Here is a 23366-nt window from a genome sequence, read left to right as displayed (position 1 = left end):
CGTTTTTTGTTCGCTTTTCTAGTTCACTCGTGATCTTCTTACTCGTCGGTTGTTTGGTTTGATTTGGTTTTAAAGTAACAATAAAGTAAGTTTGACTCTGCTTATGTCGTATAGCGAGCCTGTAAAATGGACTCCCTTAGCGCTAAAGGGAAAGGGCTGGGGAGTCGGGGTTAGTTACCCTCTCGTCTCCCAGTCCCTCCCGAGGGAGGAGGGGCTTAATAATACCCACCGAGCTGGGGATTGTGAGATAACACATTGTACAATTCCCAGAATATCCCTGTGGCAAAGGGATCCCTCACTCGGACCGTCGGTAATCTTTTCTTTTTCAAAGACGCAACCAGGAAATTGCCTGAATGAGGCTTGGGTAACAGCAGCTCAATTTAATAAAGTTCTTTCACTTCGGATGGATTTACAAACTTCTGCTCCTTTTCTTCCGTGGTGCGCTACAATATTCTATCTAAAAAGGGAACTTTCCGCCTGAACAGGACTTGAACCCTGACCCTCAGATTAAAAGTCTCGATGCTCTACCGACTGAGCTATCTGCCCTGACGCTTTGCTTTGCGGAGTCTCTTAGTTTACTCCAATTACACTGACTTCAGACTTGTGACTTTTTTATTTTTTTTTTTTTTAGAAAGTCTCATGATAGACAGAAAACTGTTCCAGTTCAATCCAAAGACCTGAACTGAGCTACGGTTCTTCCTTCTTTTTCTGAAGGTTGTGAGACTTTGTTGGGCTCATTTCTACTTTGTCTCTCAAAAGGAAAAGAAAGTGTTTGTAGTCTCATCCCCACCAAGTTATTCGTGGGCCTCCTGTGGGGGTCCTCCAGCTGGAAGATAGAGCCTTGGGGACCCAGCTGTTGCATCCGGCTCTTTCCTCATCCCTAGAAAGGCTGACAAACAGATGCTTAGGAAAGCTTAATGGATTAGGAGGATCCAGTGAGATAGGTGACCCTCCTCTTCCTCTGGGTTGCTAGGTTCCATAGCGCAGAGTGCTGGACTGGACTCCTTTTCTGAGTCACCTCCAGCCTCAATCTCACCAGCAGGCGGGTCACTTAATCTGTTTGCTCCTAGTTTCCATCTGCCGGAGGAGCTGGAGAGAGAACTAGTTACACTTCTGGATCTTAATAGAATATCCTAAAGATAAATCTTTAGTTGTTAGGAGAAGTTAGGTAGAGGAGGAGGAGGAGGAGGAGAGAGGAGAAGAGGAGGAGGAGAAGGAGAGAGGAGGAGGAGGAGGAGAGGGGAGGAGGAGGAGAGGAGGAGGAGGAGGAGGAAGGAGGAGGAGGAGGAGGAGAGGAGGAGAAGGAGAAGGAGAAGGAGAGGAGGAGGAGGAGGAGAAGGAGGAGGAGAGGAGAGGAGGAGGAGGAGGAGGAGGAGGAGGAGGAGGAGGAGGAGGAGGAGGAGAAGGAGGAGGAGGAGGAGAAGGAGAAGGAGAAGGAGGAGAAGGAGAAGGAGAAGGAGAAGGAGGAGAAGGAGAAGGAGAAGGAGAAGGGAGAGGAGAAGGAGGAGAAGGAGAAGGAGAAGGAGGTAAAGGAGAAGGAGAAGGAGGAAGGAAGGAGAAGGTGAGGAGGAGGAGAAGGAAGAGAGAGAGAGAGAGAGAGTATGCGTTCTATTTTCTAAAATTTCCCATCTTTGATTTTTACATTGCTTTCTTTTCCAATATCTCTACCCCCCAAATAATCCTTAAAGAATAAAAAGGAGTTAAATAACAACCACAAAACAAAACAAAACCTAACCAGTTTTGCAAAATACCTCAAAGAAGCCTGACATTATATATGGTGTTCCACTTCAGTAATTCTCCACCTCTGCAAAAAGTACATTTTCATCTCTCTTTTGAAGCCAAGTCATTATAATTTCATGGTAATTTCACATGTTTATTATTTCCATTCATGTTACTGTAATTGCCTCTTCTGACTACTTTACTTTGCATCCGTTCATACTTTTCTAAAATTTGGATCAAAGGAAAAAAGTGCACATCAGAGAACAAAAGATCATGAATATAAATTCTTTTACTATTATATATTCTTTCTTGAATTGGAAATTCATTGATATTTTGAATTCTCCCTGATACTCTGCCGGGCACATGTTCTGCTTTTGTTTTGTTTTTATTTTCTATTTTCTATTAAATTAAAAATAAAAATGAAAAAGGAAATTTGGGTCAAAGTTCCCTAATATATCTTGGAAATTAGACCATGTTAACAGAGAAACTTGGCACAGAGATTTTTTTTCCCCTCTAATTACCCATTTTCTTTCCACTATTAACTATATTCTATATATCTAAATAATAACTATATTATTTATATTTAAATATATTCTATATTAACTATCTTTTGTTTGTGCAAAAAACCTTAACTTTATATAATCAAACTTGTCCATTTTTGTCTTCTGTGATCCCCTCTCTCCTTGTTTGATCGTGAATTCCCCTATCTATAGATCTGGATTGAAAAGGAATTGAGGGGACAGCATAAATGACGCCATTTTCTTCTGTATCAGCTGTTTTGCTGTCTGTGATCCCTCAAAGGACTTGCAAAATCAACTGCAGCAGCTGGTGTCCGTCCATTAGTGTCTTCTGTCCTCCTCTCCTCAGCACAAAATGACTTAGTTCCTGAAGGTGGAAGAGTCCAAAGTCCCTGGAAGGTCTTCCTCCTTCTCTGGCTCCATATGACAGTGTTCTTTGATGTAGTCAAACTCCCTCTACTAAGAAAACATCTCACTTTTTCTATCTCCTTTTAACAAGACTGCTATTTTCTTTGAACGATTTACTACATTTTTAGTGAGTAACTGCTTTCTGCCTTCTCTGTTCCATTATATTATATAAATATTGTTGGAATTGTGAATGACAGGGTCCGCTATCGCTGCTGGTAGGGCCTTAACACATTGGGAGAGTGCTAAAACCTATTTCTGATTCATTCATTTATTTATTAGTCTTAGCTAGTCAAATTGGTTGAAAATCCATGGGACATCTAAAAGGTAATTTCTTCCTTGCCCATCAAATTTGCTCGTGATATCACCTTTTTGTCTAAATCATGCGTCCATTTGGAGTTTATCTCAGTATACAGTTTGAGATATTGAGACTATGATATTACAAAGACTTTGGTTTCTACAACATGAATTTTATTGTTCAGTCATGTCTGAATCTTCATGACTCCATTTGGGTTTTCTTGGAAAAGATACTGGAGTGATCAGCCATTTCCTTTTCCAGGAATGAGAGAAGGAAAAGGAATCGGCATTTTTTCACCATCTGTTTATTGACAACTACATCACACAGTGGATACGGTTCTGGATTTAGAGTCAGAATTGTATACCCAAATTCAAATCTTACATCAGACACTTACAAGCTGTGTGGCTGTGGACAAGTCACACAACCTCCGTTTCCCAATCTGTAAAATGGGGATAACACCTAAGCACCAGGATTAGAGCCAAATGAAATATTTATAGGTGCATAACCTCTGTTTCCCAATCTGTAAAATGGGAATAACCCCTAAGTGCCAGGATTAGTGTCAAATGAAATATTTATGGGAGCGTAACCTCTGTTTCCCAATCTGTAAAATGGGAATTACACCTAAGTGCCAGGATTAGTGCCAAATGAAATATTTGTAGGCGTTTAATGTGGAAGATGTCAAAATAACATTTGTAAAAGCATTTAACACAGTGCCTGGCTGAGCACATGGTAGTCATTTATTAAGTGTCTGCTATGTGTCAGATGTCAGATAAATGGGCAAATCTGTGTTCTCTTATTAGGGAAGGAAATGAGCATCATTAAGCACCTATGAAAATCTTATTTGATGCTCACTTTAACCCTGGGACTTAAGTGATATGATCATCCTTCTCTCATGAGAACAGTCCTGAAAGTCTACACCTGCCAGCCTTTGACCCAACGAGGACTACAAGATGGTGATCCTTGCACTGTGTAGGCTCCAGCAATCTTACTGCTGTGCCTCCTGCAAGAAGAGGGGCCTTTTATGTTGCCCAGGACCAGTTGTACCAAGGGCTGTGTCTGCAAAGACCCTGATGGAGAGCTGGAGCTGTTGCCACTGATACCCTTGAGTCTGTGATATCTCCCTGTGCCTATAAATAGAGGAACACGTACATGCCGTGGACATTTTTCCTACTCTCTTTTCCTCTGACATGTGTGCATCTTTCAAAATCTTTTTTAAATCCTTAAAATCTAAAAAAAAAAAAATTATCAACTTTCATCCTAATCCAGAGGACCAGGAAAAGTGGATACTGGGGTCAAAATCACTAGCCCCACTTTCTCCTCCAGAGTCATCTGGGTCCACTGGTAAGACATAGATCAGGACAACTGCAGATGGTCCTGGATGCAGTGGGAGACCTCAGCCTTTTTAAGCTAAGGTCTTTAACTGAGGTAACAACCAATTACTGAATAAGGCTAAGAAAGAAATGAACCAGAGAATGGTTTCTTTTACTAGTCTATACACACACACATACACACACACACACACACACATATGCATATATGTATATCACACATAAGTGTATATCTATTGTTGGAGGGACCCTCAGAGTTTCTGACCAAAATAATTGCTATTTACATTCACTCTGAGCCAATCAGGACCCAAACAATGATCAAGTGCAGTTTAACCTGGGACCTATTGATCATCAATCAAAGGGAGCCAGATTTGGGTTTCAGGCCTGGTCCTACGTAGTAAACTCCTTGATGACTTTCAGGGTTCCAATGATCAAAATTCACAATCCTTTGGACAGAGTGCCCGCAGGTAAGGGTGGTACCCTATGTGGACAGAGAGAAGGGAAAGGAAAGATGAAAAAGGAAAGGAGCTGTGTTGTCCACCTGGTCAGTCTTATTGGGTCCCCAGTGGTGTGGGTCCTACTACTATTCACAGAAATGAGACAAGAGAATGGCCTCTTTTACTTGGTCCAAAAAAAAAAAAAATGGCAGGGGTACAGTGTGAACCAAGGCACAAAAAAAGTGTCGAGTAGGATGAGGGGGCGGAAGGACCAGGTAGCAATGAGTAATCTCATCTGGCCAGAAAGAGACAGTGTGAAGGGCAACAACATGAGAATTGAACGGTATTGTGAAGACATTTGAATCTTGGGATTAAGCATTTGCATTTTATTCATTAAGCAAAGGGAAGACCATTTCAGGTTTTTAGTAGAGTAGACCTTGTTATCTTTTATGATTTAAACAGCAATGTAGAGAGACAATAGATTAGACCCAAAAAAACAGGTTAGGAGGATTTTTGCAATGAAAGAGATGAGGGCTTGAATTGGGATGAAGAAGAGGGGCAAGGTGCAAGAAATATTTCAGATGTTACAGAGAGAAAGGAGGAAAGAGAGATTTAGAAGGAATGTGTTGGATTTTAAACATAATGAATTTGATAAAATTAAAAAATTAAATTTAATTTAAAATTTTTTAAGTTAATTAAAAATTTAAAAATTTAAATTAAATTTTAAAAATGAAAAATTAAGAGATTTTTTAAAAAAGTAATTTCAGTCTTAACGCTGAGGTACCACCTCACACCTTTCGCATTGCTAAGATGACAGGAAACATAATGATCAGTGCTGAAGGAAATGGAAATCTGGGACACTAATGCATTATTGGTGGAGTTGTGAACTAATCTAATCATTCTAGAGAGCAGAACTATGCCCAAAAGGCTATCAAACTGTGCATACTCTTTGACCCAGTAGTGGATCTACTGGGCCTATAACCCAAATGTAACCCAGAAATGACTGCACAATCATCTGATTAATTATAACTGCCAAGGAAGGCTAAACAGGGAGACACACCACTGTCTTAGGAGAAATCATGCATAAAGTCCAGACAGAAAAGGATTTAGAATTGTTTTTGTTTAGCGCAAGGGCAGAACTAGTAGCAGCAGGTATAAGTTAAAGGTTATAAATTTGCTTAGAGCAGGAAAATCTTCTGAACAATTAGGGTTGTCCAACATTGGAAAGGGCCTTTCGGGGGGTAGGAGGCTCTCCTTCAAAAACTCCCCTTTGCTCTTCAAGCAAAAGCTGGCTGGCCATTTATCGGGCATGTTCTTCCGGGTATTTCTTTTTTCTATTCAACTAGCTGGCCAGCCAGAGCCCACCAGAAACTCTGTGAACTTATGATTCTCTGAAGAACCAGAGGCCAAATCTTTAATACACTATTCAAAAAAAACCCCCCAAACCCCAAACCCTAAATGCATGAAAATGCCATATTGATGTTAGATGACCAGTCCACTTTTGCATACATATTTTGCATTTATATATGAATATGATTTATATGACAAAGACCCCAAAGGTGGACTATGAGCTGCACCCAGATTTAAATAGGAGGAAGAATTGAGGGATTGCATTTGGGAAAAAAAATTTGGTGACAAGCTGCTCTCAAGTACACACACACACACACAGTTTCCACCATCATTTCTCAATCTGCCTCCTCCCAGAGTCATCCTTTAGAATATAACTTTACAACTGGAGTTGGGGGCAGGGGAGGATTCAGCAAAAATCAAACAGCGCATTGAAAAAAATCAAACGTTGGGTTGTGTTCTATACCTGAGTCTCAATTATTTTATTGCAGTTGGTCTTTTCCATTTACATTGTTGTGATCATTGTGTGCTTCCCCCCCCCCCCCCCCCCCCCCCCCACCGAGGCCATTGGGGTTAAGTGACCTGCCCAGAGTCACCCAGCTAGGAGGTGTTAAGTGTCTGACATCATATTTGAACTCAGGTCCTCCTGACATCAGGGCTGATGCTGGATAGAGCACCACCTCGCTGCCCCACTTCTCTTGTTTTAATGCATGTGTTTCCGTGCTTTTCTGTATTCATGAATCATTGTTTCTTACAGCAGAATAACAATCCATTATATTTAGTTACCACACTGTGCTTAGCCATTCTCCGATTAACAGACATCTACTTTTGTCTCTTCAAAAACTGTCCACACTCTCCTGCTGATGCCATATGGCCATAAACCCTGAAGCACCACCGAGAAGAGCAAGGGACAGAAAAGGCGGCCTCCAAAAATGACCTGTGTGCCAGCCAGAAGTGATGTGAGGGATATCAGGAAGGACACAGGACCAAAAAAAGGATGTGAACCGGTCAGGGTTCCTGACCTGATCCTGACCTAATTTGCTAAAATCAGAGTATTGACAGGCAGAAAATCTGAATTATCCCTTGGTACCCCAAATAACAAGACCTAAAGGGGGCCTCCCTCCCTCTGGATGATTTCTATGTGGAATCTCCTCACTGATTTGTGTCACTGATATAGGTGATAGGTGACAACCTATCACAGTGATAAAAAACAAGAATGAAAGAGCAGACACAAAAATTGCAGAGAATAAGAATTGCCTCTTAGATGTAACAATTTGTGTCACTGACATAGGTGATAGGCGACAACCTATCACAGTGATAAAAACCAGGAATGAAAGGACACAAAAATTGCAGAGAATAAGAATTGCCTCTTAGATGTAACAATTTGGGAGCCATTTTCTAAGAGGCAGTAAAAAGCAGAATGGAAGGGGTCAGTGGAGGAGAAGTATAGAAGAGAGGGCGCAGGGTAAGACCTAGTGGGACACCTGTTATTTTTTGTTGTTCATCCTTTGTTCTCAAAGAGGACCGATGACATCACAAGGATGATGTCTTCACTTGTTAGTAAATTAGGTTTGAGGCAGAGCCCTGTAAAATAATCAACCTTTCCCTCCTCCAGTCATCAGAGTCCAGTGGCAAGATGAGGGAGATGACAACCAATGGTCCAGGATGCAGTGGATGACTTGGGCCTTTTCAAGGTACCACCTCACACCTCTCACATTGGCTAAGATGATGGGAATGATGAATATTGGAGGAAATGTGGGAAATTTGCGACACTGATGCATTATTGGTGGAATTGTAAACTAATCTAGAGAGCAGAACTATGCCCAAAGGGCTATCAAACTGCCTACCCTTTGATCCAATAGTGGATCTACTGGGCCTGTAACCCAAACCCTTTTTTGGTAACCAAAACCTTTTTTCCCCCTGGGGCAACTGGGGTTAAGTGACTTGCCCAGGGCCCTAGGAAGTGTTAAGTGTCTGATACCACATTTGAACTCAAGTCCTCCAACTTCAAGGGTGGTGCTTTATCCACTGCACCATCTAGCTACCCCACCAAAGAGATCATAAATATGAGAAAAGGACTCACATGTGCAAAAATGTTTGTAGCAGCCCTTTTAGTAGTGGCAAGGAACTGGAAACTGAATGGATGCTCGTCAGGGATGGCTGAATAAGTTATGGAGTATGAATGTTATGGAATATTATTGTTTTATAGGACATGGCGAGCAGGGCAAATTCAGAAAAGCCTGGAGTTACATGAACTGATGCTTCCATAAAGTGAGCAGAACCAGAATACAGCAACAAGATTATGTGACGATCAGCTGTGATGGACTTGGCTTTTTTCAACAATGCAGTGATTCAAGGTAATTCCAATAGACTTGGGATGGATCGAGCCATTCATATCCAGAGAGAGAATTATGGAGCTGAATGTGGATGGAAGTATAGTGTTTTCACCTTTTCTGCTGCTGTTTGGATTTTTTCTTTCTCATTTTTCCCCTTAGGATCCGATTTTGTGTGTGTGTGCACAGCATGACGAATACGGAAATATTTAGAAGAACTGCATGTTTACCCTATATCAGATTGCTTGCTGTCTTGGGGAGGGAGGGAAGGGAAGGAGAAATTTGGGGAAAAAAATTTTTTTGACAAAAGTTTTTCAAAGATGAATACCGAGTTATCTTTGCATGTTTTTGGAAAATAAAACAAAAATAAAATCTACCTCAGACAAACAGACCTGGAAAAGGCCTTAATGTCCATTCAATAAGCAAGCTAAGAATTCTAGGAACACCCACATTTAAGGAACCCCGGTATAGAGAATCACTTAGAAGACAAGTTTTAAAAGCAGACAACAATGAATGTGACCTTCATAGAAACAAGGAAGGATCAGTCTTGTTAAATGGCACCGTGAAATGAAGGATAAAGACAGAAAGGCAAACAGATGAACTTCCAACTGAGCAATGAGGACAAATGTCTGATGGCAAATGAAACTCTGCCCCTTTTTCTCAAATATCCAAAGGTTAGCTTCTAAAGCTGTCCTAAAGGCCATGACCTCAACCTGCTCCCCATCCATTCCACATGTTCTGTGGAAGCTCTATGCAATTTAATGTTTTTAGAAACTTAAATGGGTAATAAGCTAGAAAGGATCACAAAAATAATCTACTCCATACATTTACTTCTCTCATCTAAAAAGCAATTTTTCCCCTTGTAATGGCTTCAATTTAGACCAAAGAGAACTCTTGTGACCACAAGAAAGAATAATTGGAGAAACCCTTTCTTAAGAGAGCTTCAGACTATTAGGTAAGGAGCAGCTTTGGCCCCAGAACTTTGATTTTGCTTTGCTTAGATTTCCTATGTATCACCTTCCAGCCTCAGATAACCAGAATGACTAGTGATGAGCTAGACAAGAGCGTGTCAGAGGAGGCATTAGGCTCAGAGGGGTCTGTTTTGCAAGCCTTGAGCACCAACAGGCAGACACAAGTCAGTTATTGGATACATTAAGTTCTTTGACTTGGTATTCTCTATATACTTTCCAGGGCAATTTAGGTTTCCCCCGTGAATTGCCAAGTGGGAGGCAATAGCCCCATCGATACTTTTACTATTAAAAAAAAAAAAATTGCTTTTTTTCTTTTTCATTCTCATCATTTTAAAAAATGTCTCTGCATTTCTCCCGTAGTTACTCTCTAGATCTCGTATTCCCAAGAATTAAATGAGGTCCAGATCTCCCCTCATCTCTCCTACGTATAAATGGATGGAAGAGAACCAGACACACAATGAGACTTTTTAAAAATTATTTAATTTAGTTGTTTTTTTTTTTGGAAAAAGCAATAATGCAAAAAAACCCAAAAATATAATTATAGTTTTGTTTTGTTTTAAATCTGCCTTTATTCCACCTGTAGGACTCGAAGTCTCTCCCACTGGCAGGAATCGGGTTCTGATTCGGTACCAAACCTGGAAATAGAATGCAGGCAGCAGGGGAAGAGAAGGTGGGCCGTGGGGTTGCTGTAGCTGAGGACTGCCCACTCTGAAGCCTTCTGTTCAAACCACTTACTTGCTCCATCTCTTGTATTTATTAACCTTTCCCTGCTCTGGGAGTGGGGCATGTTGGAGGAAGTCCCCCAACCAGCCTCCGTTATGCCCATCAAAGCTGGGAAGGAAGTAAGGGAAACCCTTGAGCCAATACGACTTCCATTTCAATGGAGTGGTGGTTTCCTCTGGAATGCCCTAAACTACACAGCGTTCCCCGCCAACCCTCCCCAGCCAATACCCCTACTGGCTGAGGCTCATTTGTTAAGGAACAGAATCAAAAACACCAACAAAAGCATACAAGGAAGGCACCTCAGTGTGATCCTCAACCAGGGGTGGGTGGTGTTGGGGGGGAGAGGGAAGAGAAGGTTTACTGGGGGAGACAAGGGACACAAACAAAATAAAACAGTGGGGAAGGCAGGCAAGCCAAAAGAGCAGCAGACTTCTCCCACCCCTGTGAAGCGCTTTGGGGACCCTGCCTCTCTCTTCTTCCTAGGGCCCAAGCCAAGGCCAACTACAAGTCCCTCTCGGGGCCTCACGGCTGCAGGACTTCCAAAGCAGGGGAGGGAGGGTGGTGAAGGACTTCAATTTGGAGGGTAGGGCAGTAAGGGTATCTACCAGTGTTCAGAGATTATGGTTCATCATGAAATGAGCCATGAGAACCTTCCCCTGTTCCCTACCAGCCCACACATGATCCTAACCAGCTTTAAAATTTTCCTGCCTCATCCGAGGTGGGAAAATAGAACATGAAATCTCTAATAATATGTGCTCAATGCAAAGAGACCCAGGGTGGGGTAGATTTAAAAAAACAAACAAGATTCTTAATGGAAGGGAGGAGAATCAAAACAGAAAAATTAGATTTTTCTCTACATATATATAATATACAGATATTTAACAAATTATTCAAGAGGTGGCTCCAGTCCATGGGGCTTGAGACAGATGGTGGAAAGCCTTATTCCAGATCACTTACTCCCTGTCTCTCCCATTCCAAAACATGTCGGCAAACAGGCAAAGTTCTGCTCCACGCTGGAATGGGGACCCTATGGCGACCTACTGTCAGGAGAGAAAGCTGAAGCACAGAAGGCAATTGGGGTGGGGGTGAGGAGTGATGTGGAGAGCAGAATGGCTGGAAGTCTTGCTCTGGCCCTTCTTATCTTCTCAGGAAAAGTTCTCAGCTGCAGAAGTCCAAGCAGCCCCCAAAGTTACAAGTACTATAATCCTTGAGGATTAGCCCTGCTCCTACTGAAGTGGCAGCCAGCTGCTGTGTAGCCCCAAAGTCGAGAGTAGTCAAGGGGTGCTTTACATGGATGAAGAAAGCTGCCAACAGCGAAGGAGCTCCCACGGCTGCCCCTATTCTACTTACAAGACGGCTCTTCTACTAGGTACTCTTCTCCCGCAGTCAGCGTGTCTCTGGCCCTCTAAAACTTCCCTGCCTTTGAGAACTCTTATTAAAAAGGGGCAGCCGACCCCCCCAGTGCAGTCGATACAGATGCCATCCATAGGGCTTCTCCCTGGCTTTTGTTTAAAAAGGAAATTCGAATATCAGAGCTTACTCTTGGCAGCACCAAGATACCTCTAATCCACATACTCCACGAACACGTCTCTTGGCTGAGTGAGATACTGTTGCTAGGACGGGACTAGAGGTGCCGTAATTTTCAGTGGGGTGAAACGGGGGAGGAAGAGTCAAAGACAGAGACCCGCAGGTGAGAAATAATGCTAACTCCCAGCTACCCAACCTCTCCCTTCCAAACGCAGGTATCTATTAAGTCAATGTCGGGGTCAATCAGGTAAGGCATTGCAGCCAATCAATCACCACCCCAGGGCTTCTGCTCCTGGTGATTGCTTTGGAACAAATGATTGGTTAAGAAAGACAACCTTCAGGAAAGCACTAGGTAAGGAAGTCAGAATGGCTGGCTCTCTCTCCCAACCTTCGTCCTCTTCCCCTCTGATCCTCCTCCCTCTTGTTCCTGTAATTTCAGAAAATGTCTGGGCACGAGCTCCAGTCCTGTTTTTCTTTACTTTCCCAGTATCCTCCTCTATAAATATGGGTTAACTCCTTGGTAACGGGATCCTTTTTCCTCTCAAACCACAGTGCCTTGTAAGGGTCATACGGAGTGCCTGCAAAGAGAGAAGAGGCCGGCGTTAGCAGGACTCGGCGTGGGCGTCATCCCCCTTTCCCCCCACAGGGGACGGTGGCTCCTCTCACCATCCTCGGTGGCTTTCACGGCCTCGGCCTCCCTCTTCTTCCTGGACAGGCGCTGCTTCTCCTCTAGGCGCTGCTTCTCGGCGTTGGCCTCGTCCCAGCGCCCGTTCTCCATCAGCCTCTGGTCGGGCCGCAGGCGGCTGTCAGTGGGGGCCGTGCCGCTCTCCCAGGCGTTGAGCGTGAGGGCCAGCTCGGAGAAGTAGTACATGTTCTCTGCGTTCTTCCTAGGGTGAGAAGGGGGAAAGCCAGGAGACAGGAGGCTGTGCTTTAGAGAGTCCATTAGAGAGCGAAGGGCACTCAGATTCCAACCAGAAGCCTACTGGGGGTTCACAAGACTCATCCTGAACTGGGCCCAGCCTACTATTTCTAGCCATTGCCATGTTCATGACCCCTCGGTGGACTGGCGGGGCAATTCCTCCTGCTGCCTGGGGTGAGGTGACTCCCTCCTCAAGGGGCTCTGGCCCCACACCATCCCACGGGCACCTCTCCTCCCCAAACCAGGATGACCTCTGAACCAACTACAGAAAGCTCCCACTCCACACAGAGGTGGCCAGGAAGTCACGATGACTTTCTTTCAGGAAAGGCACCAGACAGTTCACAGAAAACGAAGGCCTTTTGTACAATCTCCCCTTGGACTCGCTTAGCCCCTTTGCCTGGACATCTAGGGGGAAAAGGAGGCCCCAAAACTGTGACCCTTCCTCTCGGCTCAGGGCTCCTGGCCAGAACAACCCTCGGGGCATACTCACGGCAAGGGGTTCCTCTTCCAGAGCATGACCCTGCTTTCCTCTAATTCATGGCTTCTTTGGCGACTGTCACCCCCATTATCCCCATTAGTGGGTAGAACTTTGAAATAATCCATTTTCTCATCCCAGGTTCCCAGAAGGGCAAAGTGTACTTTTCCTGATGGATCTGTGACTTCCCCTGTAACCTACAAGGATGCAAAGCAGGGGACACAGAGAAATCACTCCTGATTTCAATCACTGAAATTTTTCTAAATTCAAATGGAATAACAGCCGCAGGACTATAATTGGGTAGCCCCATCCAAATTATTCTATAATATAGAATATGACTTGAAATCACTGAGTCACAATAACCTTAATAGTCAAGTTAAATGGGGCTTGGCAATTTTTTTTTAATAATACAAAGATCATTAAAAATAATGGTATTTAATTCAACAAACATCAAATTCTGCAGTCTCTGCAGAGATTTTTCCCCCCATGTGACTTTCTCTTAATGTAGCCGCACCGATTTTGTTTGGGCAAAAACTTTTCAATTTCACAGAATAGAAATTATCTTTTATCTTTTGTGATCATTTCCACCTCTTAAGAATTCAACCCTTGACCATAATTGAAAAAGGTAAATGACCTTTTCCCTTATTTATTTTTATGCTGTGATTTTTAGCTCAGGTCACATCCTTTTTGAGCTAATTCAATATAAGATGTTAGTATAGACTAATTTCTTTTTTCTTTTTCTTTCATTTTCCTTTAAAAATTTTATTATTATTTATTATATGTATCACCATTATTAATATCATTATTACTTTAATATATTAATATATAATTAATAATGTAATATATCATTATAATATTAATATATTATATAATATATTATTATATAATACAGAAATAATGAATAACAAATATAGCAATAAAATAAAATTATTAATATATTATTAGTAAAATAATATTTATATTATTATTATAGCTTTTTATTTACAAGATCTATGCATGGATAATCTTTCAGCATTGAGTCTTGCAAAACCTTCTGTCCCAACTTTTCCCCTCCTTTCCCCCCCCCCCCCCCCCCTCCCCGAGATGACAGGTAGATCAGGTAGATCAATACATGTTAAATATGTTAAAGTTTATGTTAAATACAATATCCATACAGTTATTTTGGTATAGCCTAATTTCTACCAAACTTTTCCAGTGTTTCAGCTCTTATTCAATAGGAAGTTCTTCATCAAGTGATTTATGTTTTCAGTTTTATCAAATCTTATTACTGAGTTCAATTGTTTTTGATTCTTCCTCATCTAGTCTGTTCTACAGATACATCCACCTTTTAATTTTTCTACTAGTACCAAACAGTTTTGATGATTACTACTTTATAGTACTGACATCTAGAAAAAGTCATTGCTCCTTCATTCAACTTCTGTCCTCCACCCTGCCCCCACCACTTCTCTAAATTCTAGACCAGCTGTTTTGGAGCCCTTAGGCATCTTGGGAAGCCTACAGACCCTGCTCTCATAATCATCTTATTAAATATATAGGATTACCAAGGGAACCAATCATACTGGAAGACAGTTATCCAAAAAAAGTTAATGCGTCCTAGGTTAAGAATTCCTTATTTTTCATCTTCAAAATGATTTTTTTTTTTAATTTTGCTGAAGCGATTGGGGTTAAATGACTTGCCCAGGATCACACAGCTAGGAAGTGTAAGTGTCTGAGGCCAGATTTGAACTCAAGTCCTCCTCACTTCAGGGCTGGTACTCTAGCCACTGCACCATCTAGCTGCCCCCTTCAAAATGATTTTTAAAAATTTTTAATGTATCTCACATCAACCATATATATGGTACTCTGCTAGTTAGGATATAAAGATAAATTTAAATCACTTCACCTTAGATCTTACAAAATTTACCTTGTTTGGGATTAGACATATACAGGACTAATTATAAGATGGTGTATTATAATAAATGCAAAATGCAAAGGTCAGAATAGCATGACAGACCAAGAAGGGGGTAATCGCTTCAGTGGGATGCTGGGAAGGGCAGATTATGTGCAAGGGTGTTAAGGAAGGTGTTGTGGAAGAAGAACGAACATTTCATCAGCATATATTGCAAAGCTGATTAAAGAAAGGGAGAGGAATTCTATTTCAATTCAGCCTTGATAGAAGGTGCGCTCAGAAAAGCACCAAGAGAAGGCAGGACAAGCCAAGCCAACAAGCATTTATTAAGTTCGAGACTCTGGATTAAGTGCTACAGATAAAGACACACGAAAAAGTACCTTCCCTCAAGCTTACATTTAAATAAGACAGGAAAGCAGGAAGTCCTGCTTTGCTGGAGTGTAGATTGAGTGAAGCAGAGCACCACAAAATAAATTTGGAGATGCATGCTGAAGCCAGACTGTGTGGGAATGAAAACAGAAGATTAAAGAGTCTGTATTTTCTTCCATAGTCAGTGGGAAGTAACAAAAATGTTTTCAACAGAAGAATATCAACATTGGGCTTGTATCCTGAGAAGATTAATTTGGCAGTTGTAGAAAAGATGAACCGAGTTCAGTTGACACCAGTGACCAAGTTCTTCCAAATATTTAGAGGGTGTCAGTGCAGAAAGAGGAAATGAGATGTCTGAAAGAGGTATTTCAAAGTGAAATGACAGAACCTACTCAACTGGATGTGAGGGATGAGGGAGAGAAAAGAGAGATAACTGAGTTTCTAAGCCTGGGTGACTGAGAAGAAAACATCATCTAAAGAAATAGGTAAGTTAGGAGAAAAAAAAAGTTCTGAAAAGAAAATTGTGACTTATTTTAGTCATGCTGGACTTGAGATTCCAATGGGACATGCCAATGAAGTTGTGAAGCAGATACTTAGAAATAGGGAGACTTTAAATCAGAGGAAGAAAGAAGAAATTACCTCTTAAATATATGGATGTAGAAAGAGTTCATGAAGAGACAAGAATGGAGAGATCAAATAAATTCAATGAAGCTAAGAAGGGAAGTTAACCAAAAAAAAAATCTTTGCAATAAGTTTTTCTGATAAAGGTCTCAATATATAAGTAATTGAATCTAATTTAGTCAATTAGTTAGTAGGCATTTATGAAGTATCTGCTATGGGCTAGATCAGATAATATGCTAAGTGCTCAGATAAGAATAAAAGCTATCTATCACCCAAGTGATAAATGGAGCAAGGAGCTGAATAGGCAGTTTTAGGGAAAGAAATCCAAATCAATAGTCATATAAAAATGCTCTAAATCTCTAATAACTAGAGAAATGCAAATTAAAACAATTCTGAAGTACTATCAGATTGACAAAGTTGATAAAATAAAAAAAATATAAGAACAATCCAAGAAGATTATGGGAAAAAAGTCAACGAATTAGAAAGAGAATCAGAAATTTAAGAATATAATTTCTTGAAACCCAGAATTGGGCAAGGGGAACCCAAAGTGAAATATCTCATCAGAAAAACAACTAATTTAGAGAAGAGATCAAAGACAAAGAATATAAGAATAATCAAACTACCTGAAAATTACAATTAAAAAAAGAATCCTGATTCAATTTTACAATACATTCCCAAGAAAAACTGCCCTGAAGTTCTAGAACAAGAAGACAAAGTAGAAATAGATAGAAAATTCAGTCACCATCATATGAAAGAGAACCCAAGAGGAAAATTTGCAGGAATACTATAGTCAGGTTTGAAAGATCCAAGATCAGGAAGAAAATAAAGGGAATTAACAAGGGGAAAAAAAAAACCAATTTAAATATCATGGAACTATGATAAGGATTATGCATCTAGCAGCTACCATGTTGAAGAGCTTTAGATCTTGAAATACTATATACTTTACAGCAAAAGAGCTGAAGATATGACCAAGAGTTAATTACTCAGCAAAACATAATCCTGAATTTTATTATTTTTTTTAAAAGGGCATTTTAACAAATTAAAAGACAGGTTTTTGTGACAAAAACCCCAGTGAAAATTTGACATCTAAAATCCAAGAGAAATATAAGGTAAATAGACCAACTGTAAGTGACTCAATAAAGACAAATTGTTTACTTCCTATATGTGAAAATATTAGTAGTGCTCTTATGATTGTCATCATTATTTGGATAGGTTGAAAGAAAGGCATGGGCTGAATTGAGTAAGATGAGATGATTCTAAAAAAATAAAACTATAGGAAAAGATAAAAAAGAGTATTCATTTCATATAAATGAAGCATAAAAGGACAAATTGATTCAGAGGAAACTAATATGAGAAGGGTGGGTGGTACTGGAACTTCACTCTCATCGAGAATGGATTAAAGAGAAAACAACATATCTTGGAAAAACATAAAAGTCTTCTAAATTCAGAAAGAAACAAGAGGGCATGAGGATAAGGTGGGAGGACAGGATAAGGGAAGGACTCTTAGAGAATGAGCAAGTTAAGGAACAACGGGCAAGAAAGTGAACAGAAGTAAAGCAGAGAAGGGAGGAGGGGTAGGGTAAAGAGGACATGAAGAAAAAAATAGAAGGAAAATATACAAGTAATTGTAGCTTAGAATGTGAATGGGATGAATTTACCCATAAAATGAAAACAGCAGATTAAAAATTTGAATTCAACAATGTTGCTTTCAGGAAACATAAAAAATGAAAATAAAAAGCAGGAGCAGTGTTCTTCATGCAAAAAAAGCAGAGATAGTATAATAATGATCTCAGACAAAATTAAAGTTAAAACTGATTTAATCAAAAGTGAAAAACAGAGCAATTATACTATGTGCCAGCAACAGCATTCAATACTGTTTTAGACCACTTAAAATACCTAAACAGTACAAAATATTTGAGTATATACCTGCCAAAAAAGACACAGGAACAATACAAACAGAAACATAAAATATTTTTTACACAAATAAACTCAAATCTAAATAAGTGAAATAATCACTTACTGTTCATGTGTAAGTAAAGCCAATATAATTTTTTAGAATGACAATTTTACCTAACTAATCTATTCAGTATCATCCCAATTAAATTACCAAAAAATTATTTTACTGAGTTAGAAAAAATGATAACAAAGTTTATTTAGAAGAACAAAAGGTCAGGAACTTGCAAGAAATCGGGGGGAAAAGATGTAAAGGAAGTAGATTCAACAGTAGCTGACACTAAACTATACTATAAGTCTAATGGTGACCTTGAAAAGAACAGTCTCAATAAAGCAAGAACACCTGGTTGGGGAGAAAGATCAGGAGAGAAAATGATCAATGCAAAAGTTTCCAGAAGAGACAGAAAGACAAAGTATCATAGATACCAGTAAAAAAAAGTTATCCACACAAAGGAGCTCATGCAATAATTCTGATTCTCACTTCTCTTACCTTCCTGGCCACATCTCGGGAAAAGTAGCTGTATGGAACAAACTTGAGATTGCACTTGTCTCCTGTCTTATGATTCACAATGTCGATCTCGCCAGACTATGAAGGGGGGAGAAATAAGGGTTTGCTTTTACTGAGATTCAGGTTCTGGGGCACATGTCAAATACTAAATTTAATTCCCATTCATTTCTTCAACCTGCAAATTCCAGAACTAACCAACTACTGTTTCCCACCCAAGTCACTTTGGAGATGAGATAGAGTCCTTTATACAGCCAGGAGATATGACAAATACCCATCCTATAATGTCTATCCATAGTTTAAAGGTGACATAATGTAGCTTGTAGCAAAGATTTCCAGATTACAGTGATATCTGAGGTTTCCAAACTTGTTTTCACAACAATGACATTTTGTAGCCACCTCTGCTACATATACTCCCCATTCCCTTTAACCTTCCTTTACACCCTCATCCAACTAAACTTTATTGATCCCAGCAGACATCCTACTCACTTCCCATCTTCATAGCCCATGCTCACTCAGACTCTATAAACCCACCCAAATCCTACCCACCTCCAGCCAAGCTTGAAGAAATTGGTCATTCCTTCAAGAAGTCTTCCCTGACCATTCCAACCCACAGAGAGCTTAACTTCCCACACAACACTGAATCACATATTGCCTCACAGCACATAGTATCCTGCTAGTTTATATTTTTATTCAAATTTCATTTCTATACAGCTTGCCTCAATAAGACTAGACACTCACTGAGAACAGGACTCATGTCGCATACATACACCTTTGTCCTCCTGGACTGTGTCTAGCACACTATACATTTTCAATCAATATTTGCTTAATGAATGAATTTTATAATAAGAATTCTAGAGTAGCATCAGTACATAGTAGGGTTAAACCTGAAAGGATTTTAAAATCCATGCAAGTCAGACCCTCTTTGTTTTACAGAGAGATAAGAGACTGAGAAGGATCAAGCAATTTGTGTAAAATTACCATGTTAATTAGTGATGGATTCAAAATGCAGATCCAGGGTTTCCCCTCCCAGGTCTGAGCTGTGAATCATTTCTGATCCATATCAGTGGGAAGCAATGGTTTTTATTTACTTTGCCACCTATAACAGATTAACTAAGAGAAATTTTGTGGGCCAATCTTATTTACCTTTCCTATTTCTCTGCAAAGGTGCACCTAAGCAGATGGCCTCTGTGGGCACCTCAGCTTACCTGATCTATCCACAATTTGCCCACAATAATGTTGTGCACTGTCGTTGTAACTTTTTTCCAAGTGTAGTGATGACCAGTGGCATGGAAGATACAATGGATGCTACCTGGAGGGAGAGGGAGACACAGATAACTAGCCAAATATTAGAGGCATGATTCTGTCATGGAAAGAAAATCTGAGCATTTTCCTGCCACTGACAAGCTTTTCTGCTTTTCTAATTTGTTCTTTAGGAGAATGCTATCATCTTGTGGATAGACACCTTGCTATTATGATGAATTTTGTCCAACAACCCTGCAAACAGGAGCTCGATGAGAAATACACCAGTTAACTAAACGAAATACAATCTATTGAAAAATCTCTTGATAATCTATACATCTTGACTAAAAGCTACTCACAATAGAAATGGAAATTAAATAAAAGACACTAACTTTTTTAAAAGCAACTTTGCTTCCCTATAGACATTTCTGCTTTTGAATGTCAAAAGTACTAAAAAGGGCCAGAAGAAATCTAACAGATCCAGAAGTCAATGTACAGCAGCAGAAAGAGCATAACACTTTTAGATAACAGAAGACTTCTAATTTCAGCCCTGCTATTAACTTGGCATGTGCCCACGAACAAAACATGTCATCTATTTATCACCATGTCTTCTTCTTTTCTTTTTCCTCCTCCTCTAGATTTCATAAGTTGTTGCTTATCTAGCCAAAAGGGACCTCTGAAATACTTTGATCCATCCTTCCCCTTTCCCAAATAAGAGAGAGAACCCCAGAGGGGAATGGGCTCATTTTGGTCACACAACCTGTTAATGGAAAGCACAGATCTAAAACTGAAGTTTTCTGATTTTCTATGAAATTTATTTTTGAATAGTATGAAAAGGTGAGAACTGGGCAGAAAAGAGAACGAGAAAAGTACCAATCTCCTCATATAATACAGTGAGATCTTTGGGCTTGAACCAGTTGGCTAAGATGTACTACTGCCACCTAGTGAAGATGTAGCTAAATCACAGGGGCAGTTCTGGTGGGTGACATTTGTTGTTCAGTCATTTTTAGTGTATCTAACTCTTGATCTAACCCCATTTGAGGTCCTCTTGGCAAAGATACTGAAATAGTTTGCCATTTCCTTCTCAACTGTTTACCTGAGATTCTCATCTGTAAAATGACTTGTTTAAGTGACTTGCCCAAAGGTCAAACAGCTAATTACTATCCAAGGCCAGATCTGCACGCAGTAAGATACATCTTCCTGACTCTAGATCTGGCATTCTATCCATTGTGCCAACTAGCTTCTCCAGTTCTAAAGTACAAGGTCCCCAAATTCATAGTTTGATAAACTTGAGTTGAAAGAGAGCTTTGTTGTCCTCTACTTCAACCCCCTTTTTTTAAATTTTGAGTTTCAAATCTCTCCCACCTACCCCTCCACCACTCATTGAGAAGGCAAGGGATATAGTATCAATTCTACACTTTCCACGTCAGCCCTGTTTTTTAAAAAAGCAAGAAAAATGTTTCAATCTGTTGATCAGTTCTCATTCTGGAGACAGATAACATTTTTCATCATGGGTCTTTTGGAATTGTCTTCAATGACAAGACAAGTTACTCTGTCGATCAGAGTAATTAAATTCTTTCCTCTCATTACAGTATTCTGTTACAGTGCACACAGTGTTCTCCGGGTTCTGCTCATGTTACTGTGTATCAGTTCATATAATTCTTCCCAGGTTTCCCCTGAAACTACCCCTTTGTCATTTCTTGTAGATCAATAAATAGTATTCCAACACAATCATATACAACCTGTTCAACCACTCCCTAACTGATGGGCATCCTCTCAATTTCCAATTTGCAATCACTAAAAGAGCTGCTATAGATATTTTGATGTCAATAGATCCTTTTCTTTTTCTTTGATCCATTTGGGATAAAGATCTAATAGTAGTATTGATGGAACAAAGAGTATGTACATTTTTATAATCCTCTCTGGGCATGGTTCCAAATTGTTCAGCAAAATGGTTAGCAAGTTCACAACTCCACCATCAGTGCATTGGTGCCCTTGTTTTTCCACATCCTTTTCAGCATTTATCATTTTCTTTTTCTGTCACGTTAGCCAATCTGACAGATATAAGGGTTTTAATTTACATTTCTCAAATCAATAGTGATTTAGAGCATTTTTTCATATGACTATAGATAACTTATTTCTTCATCAGAGAACTGCCTGTTCACATCCCTTGACCATTTATCATTTGAGGAATTGCTCTTATTTTTATTAATTTGGCTCAGTTCCCTAAACAGTTGGAAAATGAAACCTTTATCAGAGAAATTTGTTATAAACCACTCCCACCCCACCCATTTCCCTTCTAATTTTGGCTATACTGGTATACAACTGGTATATAATAACTTTAATTTCATGTAATCAAAATTATTCATTTTACTTCCTGTGATCCTCACTATTTCATTTGGTCCCAAATTCTTTCTTATCCATAGATCTGAGATAAAATTTACAATATTACTCTTCTTTATTTATTTCATTTTCCCCTTTATTTCTAAATCATTTAACCATGTTAACTTTTTTTTTGGCATACTGATTGATCCCTTCACTTTAAACATAAGAAAAATGAGGTCTAGAGATGGTAAGTGGTTTGTCCAAGGTCACACAGGTATTAAATTATGAAGTGATAGAGCTAGGATCTGAACACAGGTTCTCCGACTCCAATTTTGGGAAGTGAAAACTATTGTTTTCTTAAAAACATTATTTATCTTCTTGAAATGTCAGCATTTCATTAAGCATTTATTAAGCAACTACTATGTGTCAAACACTATGCTAAATTCTGAGGACACAAAGAAAGGCAAGATAGTCCCTATTCTCAAGTAACTCACAATCTGATAAAGATGGGAAAGAGAATTCTCATTTGAAGCCAGATTCTTGTTTAAAAATCAGATACAATTTAATTAAAAAATAAAACAAAACGTATACATTTTAGTCTCCAGATCTGTGCATCTCAACTCCTCAAAAGCTTCATTCTACTCCAGCCATATATAAGGGGTTTCCATCAGTTTCCATGAGATCAATGATCATTTCTATGCAAATGATTCTATCAATACCTAGGAATTGTCAACTCCCTCCTGAGCATTTCTATTGGAAGACGCCATATTCAATTCCAGTTCAGAGTGTCCAAAACTAGATATCCTTCTCTGCCTCTTTAAACCTGGTTCTCTTTCTCCCAAGGGCCCAGCAACTTTCCAGTCACCAGGAACACCACCTCAGAATCATTGTGGCACCTTCCCTCTCCTTCACCTGATACTGGCTTGGTAAATTCAACACTCATAGCACCATCTCATTCTCTCCTATTTCACTGCCATCATTCCAGTTCAGATACATGTCTCTTACATAAACTATTGAAGAACCTTCTAATGAGTGTCACTGTTTCCATTTTCTCCCTTTGTCCTACACACAGCTGCCAAAACAATCTTTCTAAAGCACCGATCTAGACTCCTCTGCTCAAAAATCTTCACTGGTTTCCTACTGCTCCCTCAGGTAAAATGCAGATTCCTCATGCCAGCCTGTAGAGCCCTTCACAGTCTGGCACCCATCTATCTTGCCAAATTTACTTCATAGGCTTCTTCCCCTGCACTCGATGGCCCACCAAACATGCTGGCTTCTGGTCCTCCAAACTCAGCCCTCCAGGTCTGTGCTTGCACCCCTTATGTGCCTCCATCCTGAACTACTGGACTTCCAAGAATCCTAATCTTGGCTCATTTCAGGGTCAAGAAGCCTTTTCTATGCAACCAGGTTACTATTTTTCTCTCTCTTCCCTTCCATTTTTCATCTATTTACACATAATATTC

General features: G+C 39.9%; 1 protein-coding gene across 1 annotated transcript in view; it reads right to left on the bottom strand.

The window, feature by feature from the left end:
• Positions 1–10626: 10626 nt before the first annotated feature.
• Positions 10627–23366, bottom strand: part of OSBP (oxysterol binding protein) — a 34165-nt gene continuing 21425 nt past the window's right edge. The window contains exons 10-14 of the mRNA XM_031943550.1: positions 19545–19648; positions 18322–18417; positions 13016–13197; positions 12273–12493; positions 10627–12184 (exon numbers count right to left, since the gene is read on the bottom strand). Coding sequence (XP_031799410.1) covers positions 12042–12184; positions 12273–12493; positions 13016–13197; positions 18322–18417; positions 19545–19648 — 746 coding nt within the window. The 3' untranslated portion in view covers positions 10627–12041. The remainder of the gene's footprint in view (positions 12185–12272; positions 12494–13015; positions 13198–18321; positions 18418–19544; positions 19649–23366) is intronic.

Source organism: Sarcophilus harrisii, chromosome 6 (assembly GCF_902635505.1).
Source record: "Sarcophilus harrisii chromosome 6, mSarHar1.11, whole genome shotgun sequence".
NCBI lineage: Eukaryota > Metazoa > Chordata > Mammalia > Dasyuromorphia > Dasyuridae > Sarcophilus > Sarcophilus harrisii.
This window is presented reverse-complemented; position numbering and strand designations above follow the sequence as displayed.